The following is a 14,141-nucleotide window of genomic DNA, read 5'->3' on the forward strand; positions in this document are numbered from 1 at the left end:
TTCAAAAAACCCCAAACAAAAGAGCTACTAAAGTGGCAAAATGACAAAAACAAGTAGACAAAGGGACGTGTTAGAGGCAACTCAGAACTAATGTCCATCACGTGCTTTTCGTTCTGGTGTTCCCTTTAAAGGCTGTTGGGTTGGAGGTGAGCCATTCTTCATCAGATTCCTTTCTCCCCCTGCTTTAAGAGGGTTTAACTTTCACCAGAAAAAGTTTATTGTAAAAAGAAAAAAAAAAAACCAACGAAAAAAACCCACCCAAACACCGAAAAACCAACCAAAACCAAACAAACAACCCCACCCCCAACCAAACAACTGTTATACAGCCAATGCAATGTGCCAAACTCTGAGAAGTGCCACCTTGGTTTTCGTCTTTCTGGGATTTAAGCAGTTGTGAGGGGAACAGCTGCATATCTGTAAGTCCAGGGCAGGTGGCCCCAGTCAGACACTTGCCACTCACAACCACAAAGCTGAAAAATCTGACCAGTTCATTGATAGTCCGAAAATGTGCATGAGTTCCAGTTTCTTCTCCTTTTGCTTTTCTATAATGCAAAATAAAAATCCAGTTCAAAACTGATGAGTAGCTTCTGCATGGTTGTATTCAAGAAAACTTTCACTGCCATAAAAAAATATTCACACCACTAAAAAAGCCCCACAATTTCCTCTGTTGTCTGTATGAAGGCCAGTGGTTTTGCATCACCATCCACAATGTGATTTGACTCTTTCAGAGTAGTCTGGCTGCAGGTCTGGGTGTGGGGTCTGCTTAAATAGAAGTCCAATGTCTTTGGCTCTCCTCTTGCAACAGAACGACTTTCATCTCCGAAACAGTCTAAAGCACCACCCTTGCAGTGCCAGGTCCTTTTAAATCCCGTTGTCTTCCCCCGAGCAGCAGGGCCTCTGTGGGCTTGGAAAAGGGCAGGGGGGATCTGAGAGTCTTTGAGTCAGCACATCAGCTCAGAAGGGATCCACCACAGAAGGAGTAACGGCGAGCTGCAAACCAAGATCAGAAGCTGTTACAAACTGACCCGATTTCAGCTCTGAATGCCACCATGTCTAACTGGTAGAGAGCTACAGGGGAGAGCCAGGGGAAGAAGAGTGAAGGACAGCTCTAAAACCAGTACAGATCCTTGCTTTTATCCTGAGGTTGCAAACCTGAGAATGGAGAGAAAAAAAAAAAAAAAGGAAGAAGAAAAATAGGTACAGGCATTTAAGAATAGAGGAAAACAAATTTCATTTCTTGTCAGCTGAGATCAGTCTAAAGCATGGAATCTCCAGAGCCCCAGAAGGCTGTGAAACAAGGAGAAGACCCCAAGCCAGACTGGAGAAAGTCCCTCCTGTTTAAAGTGAGGACGCCATAAGGAGCCATTAGTGGCTGCAATAACGAAACCAGCATGGAGCAGACTTTCCTCCCCTTCACAAACACTGACTCAGGTCACTGCTGGCTGTGCCTGTGCACTCATTTTTGTCAGCACTACAGCCACAACCTTGGTTCCAGACACCCCAACAGGCACCACCAGGGGAAGACCACTGCCTTTTTTGCTCAGCAAATGCAATTGTCCTTTCATCTCAAAAACTGGAAGGAGAAGGTAATTAAGGACAGGAGCTAGTTCATGAACCTGCACGGTGTCTAGAAATGACCCCTCAGGGCAGCACAAGGATGGAGCCAAGCAGTGACCTCTGGGGCTGCTCCATTCTGCTCCTAGCTCTCACTGCTCAATGCAGGAGCAAGACCAGGGCCAGGACAGAAGTACCTGTAGCCTCAGAAATGTTTGAGGGCATCAGAAATTCAAATAATGATGTGGAGATGTGATGTGTTGGCCTGTCCCATCCTTGCTCTCCATTCTTCACTTGCCTGGCCGGAGAGACCCAAGAAGATCACCCAGGGCAGAACTCAGGTGTCACACATGGGGCTTCCACCCTCACTTCATTCCCCCACAGCAGAACCTCAGCCACCCTCTCTGAGTCCTTCCCTACTGCTATGGACGGTGTGGAATCAGGGAGCAGGGGTGCAGCTGAGCCAGGGGACCTGGAGGGACCGAGGGCAGCTCGTTACCTGTGTCCACATTGAGGCCGATGCTCTGTGCCACGTCTCCTGTTGGACTGGGGAAGGGGCCCGGTGTCGTCCAGGCCGCAGCAGCACCCGCTTCACTCTTGCCCAGTTCACAGGGGGGGCTGACTGGCGTGGATACGGAGGCGGGCGTGAGGCGGTGGGGGCGGACGGAGGCGGTGGGCACCAGGAGCGAGCCGTAGCGGGGGTCAAAGTGGGGCCCGTAGACCTCGTGCATGGCCGTGGGGCGGGGGTAGGCAGTGCCCTGTGTCCCAATGTAGGGGTGGTGGTGGTGGTGGTGGTGGTGGTGGGCGTGGTGCCAGGGCTCGGGGCCGCCCTGGTGCAGGTGGCCGTGCAGAGAGGCGGGCGCGTAGGGGTCGGTGGCAGCGGCGAAGGGCAGCTCGCTGTGGGCGGCAGCTGCCAGGGGGCTGCTCAGGCTGCCTGGGACCGAGGAGGGCTGGTACGTGCTGTTCCAGAAGGATGGCGGGAAGATGCGCTGGCTCATTGGGAAGGATCCATCTGGGTGAAGGAAGTGGGAAAGAGTCAGCAATGAGCACACCCCAGACTTGATCTCTTTTCCCTAGGGTTCTGTCCCTCCCTGATCCACCCAAACCAGTCCTTTCCTTCCCTTTATTCCACGAAAAACTGGCAAGCATAAGAACTTGCTCCAAACAAATATGGATTCCTCTCCAACTAAACATCCAACACACCTATCCTATGTCTTATCCATGAAGCTGCAACTATGTCCTCCACCTTTTTCTTACTATGTAGATGAGCAAAAGGTTGCTACCTAAGGCAAGAGAAACATCTCTTGCCTTCAGCAGTGGAAACTGAGAGCTACTATACACCACTTAAATTTTCAGGTCTGGGTTTTTCTTGTTTGTTTTTGTAATAATCTCCTTGTCTAAGATTTATGTCCAATGCTTCCTGGAAAGTGGCTGCTGCCTCAGTGCAGTAGCAAAGTGGGCAGGAACAGTGAGAGATGGGACTAAAGGCAAGTTTGAATTACTCAAATACCTGGGGGAAAATCTCCATCTATTACAGCCATCTGTTTCTTAGATATATTGTCAGCCTGTTTGGAAGCCCTCAGCAGAACTTTGGAGATTGGCAGGACAAAGACAAAACCCTACATTTTCTTAGCCCAGTTAGCAACATGCAAGATGGACTGGTGATTATTAATATCACAAATAGATGTTATGCATAATTAATTTGGAATGCACACTGTTCTTGAAAGAAATAAAACTATGTTCCTAATACTTCTTTGCCAGGGAAGTATGTCAGCTCTGAGGCTTGGCATTGCTTGGGAGAAGGGGAAGCAGTTCGTGATGAGAAAAAACCTCCTCTACTGCCATCAATTCCAGCACTGAATATCTCTCACCCATGAAATATTCTTAGACACTACAGACAGCAATCCGTGCAAGGTCTGGGAAACCAGCCCTGGCCGAGCAGGTGGCCCTGTGAGGGAGGGTTACTAAGGCTGCCCACAAGGAAGTGCCAGCCCTAACTCTGGCAGATGGAGTGAAGAGAAGATTATTCCTCTCTGCCCTGACTACCCTCGTGGGCCTGTCCAGTGTGAATCAAGGCATGGATACAGAGAGCTGTGCATAAGCCATGGCCTTGGCCTTGACAGCACATGGCCATGGGCAGATCTGCAAGCCCTTGTTTTCAGAAACTTAAGAGTCCTTGTCAGCGCTCCAGCAACAGTCAGGGTGGTGATACACGCAGGACAAGATACAGAGACACACACAATCGTTTCTTTTAGAGGTGGGAAGCTGATCAGATTGTTCCCACATTTGCTTTTTGCTTTGCTCCCATCACTATCACCACTCTAAACTGAAAGCTAGGGTCAACAGGGAATACACTAGTCACAGTCACACTTTTGGAGTCACTCTGTGGCTAGCTGGATGGTAGCTCTCTCAAGGTAAAGCACCTGCAGCAAAAAGACAATTTGTTTTCCCCAACCGCCTCTCAGGCTGCTTTCCCCCTGGGTCATGCCCCTCTGCATAATCTGAAGGGATTTATTCTTTCCTTTTTACCCTAGAAGGGCCAAGCAGCTGGCAGCTCCTAGCCTCGGATCCCAGGGGATGCCTGTCGGGCACCAGCCGCTGGTGGGAGGGAGGAGGGAGGCTGGCTGCGGAGCCGAGGCGGGGACGAGGTGCCGGCCCAGAGGGGCCTCGTTCGCCCCCCGCATCTCCCGCATCCCCCGCATCCCCCGCATCCCCCGCGCCGCGCCGGGCGCTCACCCCGCCAGGAGCCCGCGCTCCGCGCCGCCTTCGCGCTGCCGAGGGAGAAGCTGCTGGGCTGGCTGAGCGCCCGGCTGAAGTGCTCATCCACCACTGCGCTGATGTCCCCCTGGAAGTAGGTGAAGAGGACGCAGCGGGAGCTGATGTACTCGGCCTCGGGGGGTCGCTCCTTCTCGGGGCTGCAGTCCTCCTCCTTGATGCTGGCCGCGGCGTGGCTGGAGAAGGAGCTGCCGGCGCTGCTGCCGCTCTCCGGGGCTTCCTGCATTTTGGAGTAAAGGGCGAGTTTCTGCAGGGAAGGAAAGGAAACGGAGCCGGTCACGCAGCACACCAAGGTGCGCTGGCCCGTCCTGTGCCATCCGTGCAGCGCCGAGCCCTCTCCGCGGTCCCTCCGAGAGGATGCCAAAGTCTGGTCCTCGGCTGCTCGCCGTTCCCTCAGCATACACCACAATCCCCACACCCCCGTATCGCCCTCTGTAGTCCGGGGGCAGCGAAGGGACTGCAAATAGGGCTGGGGGATCGAAACCCATAGGTGCCGAACGGGATGGAGCACGAAGGCAGTCGGGTGGGAAGGCGCGGCCGGGCGGGGGTCACACCGCCGGGTCCCCCGCACCAAGCCCCGCAAAAAAAAAAGCTCTTTGTAGCTGGCTTCGGAGCGAACGGCGGCTGCCAAGGGGCTGCAAGGGGCCGAGCACCCAGGGAGCAATGCCGGCAGCTGGGAGAAGGCGAGAACCCCTCTAAAATCTATCTGGTGTAACCCACAGCAGCGAGGTAGAAGCAAAGAGGGGGGGAAGAAGATTGACAGTGTCAAACACACTTCGGGGCAAAACTCAGCATTTCCCTGGACACCAAGAAGCTCCAGGTATTTACTACAAGATTAATCTCCTTTTACTCTATTCCGCCGAGTGGGAAAACAGCGGGCGTTGTGAAGTTTGGCGGATGTTTCCCTCTTCATGTGCGTTAGCCCGCCTGCAGCTGCTGAGAGTTTCTTAGCAATAAGCGCTGGGACGCGGAGCCCGGGCTTGGCCGCCGCCAGCAGAGCCTTGGGGCGGCCGGCGGGGGAAGAAGCGAGAGGACGGGGCCGAGTCTTGGGCCAAGACACGCGGTATATTTGATAATGTCACTCGTCGCGACGACCGCCTTTCCTCTTGGCTCCCTGTTCGGCCATTGAGGTAATGATCATCCCCCTTAATAATGTCATAAATCCGGGGGTGAGAGGGTGGTGGGAGGGAAGGCAAAGTGGGGAAAGACATTATCTGCTGTTTGTGACGGGTTCTGGGCCGCGCTGCCGGGCACTGGAGGGGGCACAGGGACCGCCAGACCGCTGCACGGCGGGGGCTGCGCCAGCCTCGGGCCCGGAGCGTCGTCCTCTGTATCCATCCCTTTTTCGTTATGCTGGGGGAGGAAGGAATTAATTTCTGGAAGGGGTAAGAGCGAGGAAAAGCTGGGCGCGCAGAGGGGTTAACAGGAGAGCGGTGTGCAGCAGGTGCAGCCGGGGAGCCGAGCCTGACCCACGCGGGACCGTGCGCGCCCCGGCGCCAGCAGATCCCGCGCACCACGGGCCGTGCGAGCCCGAAACATCCCCGCGGCCGAGCGATCCTACTCTTAAAACCTCGGGATTAGCTGATCCCTGCAACCGCCCGGGCGGAGCTACGCGCAGGAGGCGGCGGGACGCGGCTGCAGCTCGGGAAGCACCCGCGGGTCCCGGGGGACGTGCCGGGGTCCCGCCGCCGCCGAGAGCGCCCCGGGAGAGGGGAGCATCCTGTAGCCCCTTGCTCCCCTTCCCGCCGAGGTCTCGTCCGCCATCGCCAAACCGGGCAAACCCCGCAACATCCCGTCTCTCTCGCCTCCCCCACTTCCAGAGCGTAACTCCGGAGCACCCCTCCGAGGCGGCTGTAAAATCTCTGCAGCGAGAGGCTTCCGTGGCTGCGGCCGGGATGCCGGCGCGCCGGGGTGAGCGATGCCCCGGGAAGCCCGGCCTCGCAGCTCCCGACGGCCCCCACACACATCGCTGCCCCGACCCGCCGCGCTCGGAAGCAGCCCGTCCCGGTAAAGAAAACAAACAAGCAAACACTTTAAAACAAACAAACAAGAAAACAAACCCCCTAAAAATCCTTCTGAGGGTTAAAATCGTCACGTCTCTGCAAAGGCATCCTGTAGCCCGTCGTTTGCCGCCGGCGTACGTACCCTGCCGAGCCCCGCGCCAAGGTGGGATGCGGTTCTGCTCCGCTCACCATCGCAGGCTCCCAGATCTGCCCCCTCCCGCCCCCCCTTTCCCCTCCCCTTCTCCTTTTCCCTTTTTCCCTTTGGTGAGGCCCCAGATGGCCATCCTCCAGACGATACCCCTCCCACCTTCTGCCTCTTCACCGCTGTCCCCTGCGCGTACCTGGTGGTAGGGGCTGTAGGCTGCTGCGAAGTAGGGCTGGGAAGGACCGTAGACTTGGTACATAACATCCAAACAGCTCATGGCTGGCCGCGGCCGAGAAGTATTTTTTTTCTCATCAACTCGTGTTCTGCAAAGTGGAGTAATGCTTCGGGGGAGGGAGGTTCCCGGGGGTTAAGAGGCACCACGCACTGGTGGGAGGAGTGAGGGGGGATGAGGCCGCGCTGGGCTGCGCTGACACCCCCTCCCTGCCTTCTTTCCCTGCCTTCCGCGCTTCCTATAGCGTGGCTCCCTCCCGCAAACCCGCCGGGACTGGAGGGGCTCCCTGGCCGCAGGGGGAATTCAGCCCCGGGCCCGGAGGGTGGCAGAGGCGGAGGGAGCAGGGAGACCCCGGTTCCGCAGCCAGGACTGCCCGGGAGCAGCGGGGCTGGAGGCACAGGGCGTGCTCCGGCCACGCAGGAGGCTGGCGGGGTGCGGGGGGAACCGGGGTTCGGCGAAAGATGGGGGCTTACCCAGCGAGTCAACCCATCTCCCGCTGCTTTTGATTTTATTTCATTTCTTTCATTACATTCCACGTGCCTCCTGCGCCGGGTGCTGCCCCGCTGCTCCCGGGGAGGATGCCGCCCACCCCGTCGGGCCCCGCTCCTGGCCCGGGCGAAGTGGAACTCCGGGAAAGGCAGGGATCTGGGTGACCCCATCCAAATTCCACCAAGACCGGCGTCCGCCGGAAAATGCCAACTCCAAAGCCACACGAGCTGAGAGGTCTGATAAACCGAAGGAGGAAAAACCAGTTGCTCCCGAGGAGGAATCTCCCCAGAAACTTTTAAATCATTACAAATCCCGGGAACGGCGATGCTTTTGCATTTAATAGAAACTAAAACAACGCCGAGGGCAAAGTCACGTCAAAACAACAAATTATCGTGAAGGTAAACTGGATTTACTCCCTGGCTTTCTGCTGAGTACGACACGCAAAGTTGTAAATAGGTGAATGTATCGCCACTGCTCATTTTAAAGGAGTTGCATAGGAGGCAGTTTTTTTTTTTTAACAGAGATGTAAGTTCTCATTTCAATATCAACTCTTTGAAATGTTCAGCTTCATGGTACAGGTCACAACTACTGTGAGAAGAGACCCATCTTGTTTTATTTTAAGCGCCTGTAATAAAGCAGAAAAAATATAGGAAATGCAAGGGAAATAATATTACTAATTTTTCAAATGCTGATTGGTTACAAAAGTATTGGGGGAAATCTGAAAAGAACGAACACTTTGAATTTTGAAGACCTGCAAATATTTAAACTAATTTTAGTAGAAAAACATCATATTTAAAACAAAACGTTGACTCTATTTTGTTTTCTTCAAAATGCAATTTTTATATTTCAAGTGCTAGAAATTGTTTTGAATGCCTGTCATTCACCAAAATCATATTTCAGGGCCTGATGATCATGTTTCAATGTTTTCTGCACCAGGTGCAAGGTTTAAAATTCATATTTAAATAAATTTCTTTCTCCGTATTCTTGGGAGTATGGGAAATTCGTTTTTCATACTGCGGTGTAGCCTGAAACACTGTGGCTGTGGGTTCTGCCTCAGTGTTTCTCCTTCCCCCATCACAGCCAATTTTGTGTTGGTTAGTGGTCAAGAAAATGAGGCTTTAAAATAAGAAATGTAACTTATAGTCTGTATTTTTATTTATCCTGAGCAATAAGCAAATACTCACAGCAGAGGGAAGGACTCACTCTGTGGTTGGTGTCCAAATCAAGCAGTCAGCTAAAGAACAGCCCTTCCCTCATGGTGAGAGACCGAGGGATCTCACTTGGGACAACGGGATCTCACTTCTCCTCTGTGTCCCTGCATGTGAGAGGTAGGGAGCTTTCCCAGCACACACCGACCTGTGCCTCTTTCAAAGATAATAGTGTGCTGGGCAAGGTAGCAAAAAAACCCCATTTCTCAGAGGGTAAGTCCAATGCCCTCCTGCTCTTTGGACCATCCCTTCAGCGGGATTCTGTGCCATAGCAAAGGTAGGACCTGACACTGGCCAGAGCTGGGTATTCGCTTGTGTGGGAAAACCCAAAGTGTAACAGCAACGTGTGTGACTGGGTGCTGTGATGTGGCAGATGGTCTCCCCCTGGAGAATCTCTCCTTGAGGGCTGAATTCAGGGGTTTTACCTCACACTCAAGTATATCCTAGGGGAATCGGGTCTGATGTGGCCTCATATGAATTAGGGTTCTTTTACAGACAGTTATTTGGCTGTAAAACTGTGCAGTGTAAGACACAAGTAAACTTCAGTGTCTTAATGCAGAGCAATAAAAACATTCATGCAAAAATGCTGGCAGTATTTTGCCTTTGGTGAGTCTGTAAAATTAGTCCTGGTATAGGAAATTACCCTGGGAACCCAGGGTCAGAAACTATATTCACTAATGATCTCACTGTGCATTTACAATTACATAAAAACAATCTTCCTTGGTCTTAACTAAATAATTTTAGGTGGATTGAGTCACATAAGGAATTACAAAAACTTGGAAAGAAACAGCTGAGTTGCCTCAGAGAGAAAATTATGACAGCAGTAAAGGAAAGCACAATTTTAGAAAGGACATGGGTTAAGAACTGGCTGTGTCCCATCACAGCACTGGCATGGGCCTGCTCCTAAGCCACACACTAGTAAATATTTCACGGCAGTAGTATGAAAAGAAAATCTTGTTCAGAATAAAGAATGATACATTCTGATAAACAGCGAGATGCAGAAAGTTACAACTTGCCTCAAAAAACATTCCTATAAAAGAAGTCAGTGTCATCTTCCAGCTAGGCTGGAACTTTCTATAAAGCAAGGATTGGGTACTACCATGAATGGTTCACCAGACAAGCAAACAGACCATGAAACAAAACATCAACATTCAGAAAAAACTGGGACAAAAGCGTGGTAGCACTGACCACATTAGTTGCTCACCTTCCCTGGAAATCCTACATCCAGTGCTAGCCTGCCAGCCCCTGGTGTGTGAAGGTTTGAGCACTGAGTATCACATTCAGTTAAAGGATTAAGTGTTTATCATTCAGAAGGGGCATTTCTGGCTTTTCAATTGCACCACATATATCATTCTTGCTGTTCATAATATACTTCTTTAGAAGCTCAGGGAGACTGTCACTGTTTCCAGTAAAGCGTGCTTTTACAAATAGAAGATACTATGAGGTGGATGGAGAATCCAGCCCTCACTGCAGCAATTTGCCACTCTCCTTAGCAGCCTTCAGTGTTTCTCTCTTCCAGCTTGGGTTGGCTTGGCTTCAGCCTCCAGCTGTTAGTTCATATAAAGACTTAGTTCACTTATCTAAACAGTCCTTTTGTAAGTACTATTTTCTCTTATGAAATTGATTTTATTCCATATAATATTTTTTCCTGACAAAATAGATGGAGCTCCTTAACTTTCTACTGCAATTCCTCTAATAGTTTTTGTACCATTTATTTGCAACCTATGTAATTTTTCAACATTGTTCTAAAAATATCAAGGCAAGAATTTGTTATCTTTCTAATGTTTTTCTTGCTAAGAAGTGTCTTTGCAACTGATGCTTATAACCATTGGGTTTTTTTGCCATAACACAGTTTTGAAGACATGACACTGATGTGCTCTCCCACTGTGATGACCACTGTATTTTCAGTTTTGATACTACATGTACATAAAAGACATGGACTGCTTGGTGGTGAGGAGCTGATGGCATTGGGAACCTCCCGGAATTTCTTCTAAACTCTTGCATATCTGACTGAGATTGCAAGTAACTAGGCTGAAAACTGCAACGATCCCATGTGAGCCTATGACATCTGCTCATGATGCCTTGTACAGTCATCCTTTCTAAGACATTTTCCATCACTTGTCTTCCCTGGTCGTAGATGTGCAACTTTTCAAACAGCTCCCTTCATGTGCTGTTTGCTCTTGAGAAGGCCAAGAGTTTCAGCAATGGGCTCAGGTATTGCCAAATGTCCCAATTCTCACTCTACTCACCAGCCTTCTTGTTACTGTGCTACCTACCAAATTTATTGGTGTGATTTCACATCAGCTTCCAATTTACTGATGATCTTCTTGCACAGTCCACAAATGAACTAATACAAATATTCCTAAACAGTGTTCATATACTGTACTCCTACGTGGCAGCAGTCTTATTTCTAAATACTGGGGATTGTGTGTTGACTTGTTTCTTGCATTTTTTGTTTATTTGCTGTGTGTATCACTTATATTGAGCAGTGCCTCCTCCATGAGGTGATAAGTTCAGTTTCAATAGTCTTGCTATTCCTGCTCTCTACTTTACTCTCTAATGCCTCAATCTGCTTGTAGGACTCAGCACATGTGGGAACCCAGCACATCACTCCGAATGTCCAGAGCTACCGAGAGAACCCTTGGGGGGCTAGGAGGTCTTGGAATGTTGCCAAAAGTGTCTGGTGGCTTGACTTTGACCCTTCTAGGGATGTGTCATCTGTGTATGAGGAAATGAGAAATCTTCAGGTTTGAATGGTGCAGGGATTATATTCACAGGGTGAAACATAGATTTTGGAGCACTGTACAGAGGGGGTTTGGAATCCTGTACATGGGGGTCAGGAGTCCCAAGATGGAGAGATTTGGGTGTGCCCTGTCCTTTTTTCTTCTCCTTGGCATCCATGTCCAGGATGATGTTGGCACTTGTGGATTGGTTCATGGCTAAGGTGCACTTGTTAACAAGGGTGAAAAGTATTGGAAATAAAAGTTAAATATATTATATGTAGTTTTCACTATAAAAGACACAGCCGCCCTGTGGGTGGGGGAGAGTGCATTGGGCTGCCTTGCTGATCAGACCTTGGCTGGGCAGACAGAGAACTTTGTAGATAAGAAATAATAAACACAATTGAAGACCGAAAACTCAAGAGTCCAAACTCATCTTTTGAAGCGTGGCCTGCCCAGAACCACCTTACCTGTATTGGGGCAGAGACAAGTAACAGCGAACCCCAATAAGCACATACTTTCCTTATAGCTGAATGCACTTCTTGTGAGTTTACACAGGTCAAATTTGGTTGAAATAAGATAGATAATGCTGTTCCTCTTTCTTATCTTGTCAGTCTTTGTGGTCCACATCCCTAAAAGCTTTTTGTTTTTTAGGACTTGGCAACTGTTACCATGGTGTCCTCAGGGATGTTTCTGAGGTCCAGCTCTGGGTCTGTATTAATGCAGAAGACTTTAGGCTCAAGAGCTTCCAGCTTGGTAGTTTTTGTGGATACTGAATTAACTGACATTAAAAATCAGTAATATAAATATAACAAACCCCAAAGCAAAAATAAGGGGACACATATCACTGACTTCATTGTCTCTTTCACTGTTTTGAAAAACTCTGTGTTTCAACCTCAGAGAGCTTGTATAGTTAATTTTGATCTTCCTTTGAAGGAATTACTTTTTTTTCCCTTTTCGTTTTTCCCCCCTACTCCTCTAAGAACTGTTAGCTGCTGATTAACCCCAGGCTGGGACACGATTTGGTGTGTGTCTGTGCATGTGACAGCACGTCTGCTCCAGTGACACGCTGTGCAGCAGCTGGAACATACGCCGTGATTTTTACTCCATGATGTATTTCCAGGGGAGCTGCAGCCCAGCTCAGGGTGCAGCATCTGGCACATGTCACTCACCCGTCCTGACGGGCCAGAGGCATCACCTGTCTCTCCTCTACTGATGGCGGCAGATGAAGAGATCATTATGCAGGGCTGGAAGGGAAATCCAGAGCTGTCATGAGGGAATACATTCACACGCGTGAGAACACACTGGATGCATTGAATTTAGGGCTTGATTTTGTGACAGGAAAGTTCATGGAAGTTTTTTCCCAAGTCAGCATAGGAACAGACCCCAGTTTGCCCTCAGAGACAGCAGCTTTTCTGATGCAGGTGCTTTGGCACATCCAGATCTGAGCTGAATCAGTGTGAACCTCTTTCCCCCTCTCAGCACTGACCCACCAGAAGATGAATCTGGCTTGTTCTGAGATTCATTCACCAAGATATATATTTTTTGTATTTGTATATAATATCAACAACATACATTTTTTTCTCTGCTCCGAGCAGGAAGGTAAGTTCAGTGAAAATTTTCCTTAAAAATCACATGCACAAAATAGGGGAGATTTATATTTTATTTTACTTTTTAAAAAATTGCTTTTGTGTGAAAGCAGAAAAAGGTTGTGTCTACCCTCTTTTGAGGTTTCTTAAGCACAGCCCTATTAATACAGGCACTAAATTCCTGATGTAATTGTGATATATAGATCCTCTGCAATGTCCAGTCTCAGTGATTTTGATTGCACAGTCATACCTTTGCACATTTTGTTTTGAAAAAGAAAGTGGTTTTCTATAAAGGCTTTAATTCCTGTAAATGCTTTCATTTTAGAAGCATCTATCTTTCTACTCTTTTAGACAATATTTCAGACAGAGGGAGGTAGGTGGCAGAGGAAGACTGCAGCTTGAGAGAAGAAGTGGCTCGATGCAAGGAGCAACAAGAAAATCAGGTTTTCAGCAGAGCACAAACAGGTAAGGTATCTGTCTTTTAATGTATGTACAGACTTTAGTATACTGCCAGCAATATGAAACAGGGATGAGGAAAAGAAAAGCTCTTATTTACTTCTATGATTAAGTCTTCCTCAAGCGGAAACTTCAATTGCTCAGGGTGGGCAATGTTATATCATACAGAAAGGGCTCACTGCTTCTCTTCTGTTTTATTCAGTGTGTATTTGGCTAAGCTTTGAGAGAATGCCACTAGGAAATGGTTACAGACTATATTTTAAGCAACAAAATTGCAAAATAAAATAAAAAGAAAATTCATAGCAAAATACTGGAGGTGGAGCCATGCTACAGGGAATTGTGTCCTCATTGCCTGGAATTGCCCCAAATAATGTAGCTCTTGGGTTAAGTGTAAATAGGGGTGATTTCAGGGCCTGGAAAATATCCTGACTTTTTGAAACTGCACAGAGCCTACATTTAATTTTCTTTTAATGGTTATATTTAATAGAGAACTTAGTCCTCACAGCTGCAAAATCCAACTCCATCTTCAGAAGCGAGGCTGGAAAAACAAACAAGAAGGAATGAGGAAAACAATAAGAAAACAATGAACAAACATACTGACACTACAGGTATGTACTGTGTGAGGGATAAGGGGACAAAAGAATATGTTATTTGATTTTCATAATATCTAGATATTTCAGTCCAGTCCACTGAAAAACAGTGTATACATAGCCCAGATAGGAATTATGACTTAGTTTTGTATTGGTATCTGTGTTAATTTACCTCTTTTAACATGGAAAGATAAGATATTGGTATGCAGATGACTTATTTGTAGTAAATAGCAATGCTCCAGACTCTATTGAGTTTGTGCCCCATGCCCTTGCTTGCACACAAAATCATTAGAATAAGTATGAATTAAATTAAATCCCACATCAAAAGCAGACCCTCAAAGGCAAATAATAATCCTTATATCAGGGCTTATGTGCTGGGA

The 14,141-nt window shown here is 48.8% G+C and overlaps 1 protein-coding gene across 4 annotated transcripts; it reads right to left on the minus strand.

Annotated features, from left to right (window-relative positions):
• Window positions 1-110: 110 nt before the first annotated feature.
• On the minus strand, window positions 111-7,312 carry VGLL2 (vestigial like family member 2). 4 transcript variants are annotated; one of them, XM_039731554.1, is made up of 5 exons: window positions 7,183-7,312; window positions 6,674-6,800; window positions 4,291-4,576; window positions 2,054-2,566; window positions 111-1,152 (listed from the first exon to the last, which is right to left on the minus strand). In XM_039731554.1, the coding sequence occupies exons 2-5, from the start codon at window positions 6,752-6,754 to the stop codon at window positions 1,109-1,111; spliced, it is 924 nt and encodes a 307-aa protein (XP_039587488.1). In that variant the 5' UTR covers window positions 6,755-6,800; window positions 7,183-7,312; the 3' UTR covers window positions 111-1,108. The 4 variants fall into 4 exon arrangements, with proteins under 4 accessions (XP_039587488.1, XP_039587489.1, XP_039587487.1 ...); XM_039731555.1 differs by lacking the exon at window positions 7,183-7,312 and having other exon boundaries at window positions 111-990; window positions 6,674-6,805; XM_039731553.1 differs by lacking the exon at window positions 7,183-7,312 and having other exon boundaries at window positions 6,674-6,805.
• Between the last annotated feature and the right edge of the window lie 6,829 nt (window positions 7,313-14,141).

This window comes from Passer montanus, unplaced genomic scaffold, assembly GCF_014805655.1.
Source record: "Passer montanus isolate IOZ18808 unplaced genomic scaffold, ASM1480565v1 scaffold79, whole genome shotgun sequence".
In the NCBI taxonomy this organism is placed as follows: Eukaryota; Metazoa; Chordata; class Aves; order Passeriformes; family Passeridae; genus Passer; species Passer montanus.

Bases quoted from the DNA above. Each gene is read 5' to 3' on its own strand.
- VGLL2 (XM_039731554.1), bottom strand. From the start codon at position 6,754: ATGAGCTGTTTGGATGTTATGTACCAAGTCTACGGTCCTTCCCAGCCC. The intron at 4,577-6,673 runs GTACGCGCAGGG...CCTTCCCTGCAG, and splicing joins CCTACAGCCCCTACCACCAG to AAACTCGCCCTTTACTCCAA. The intron at 2,567-4,290 runs GTGAGCGCCCGG...TCCTTCACCCAG, and splicing joins GAGCGCGGGCTCCTGGCGGG to ATGGATCCTTCCCAATGAGC.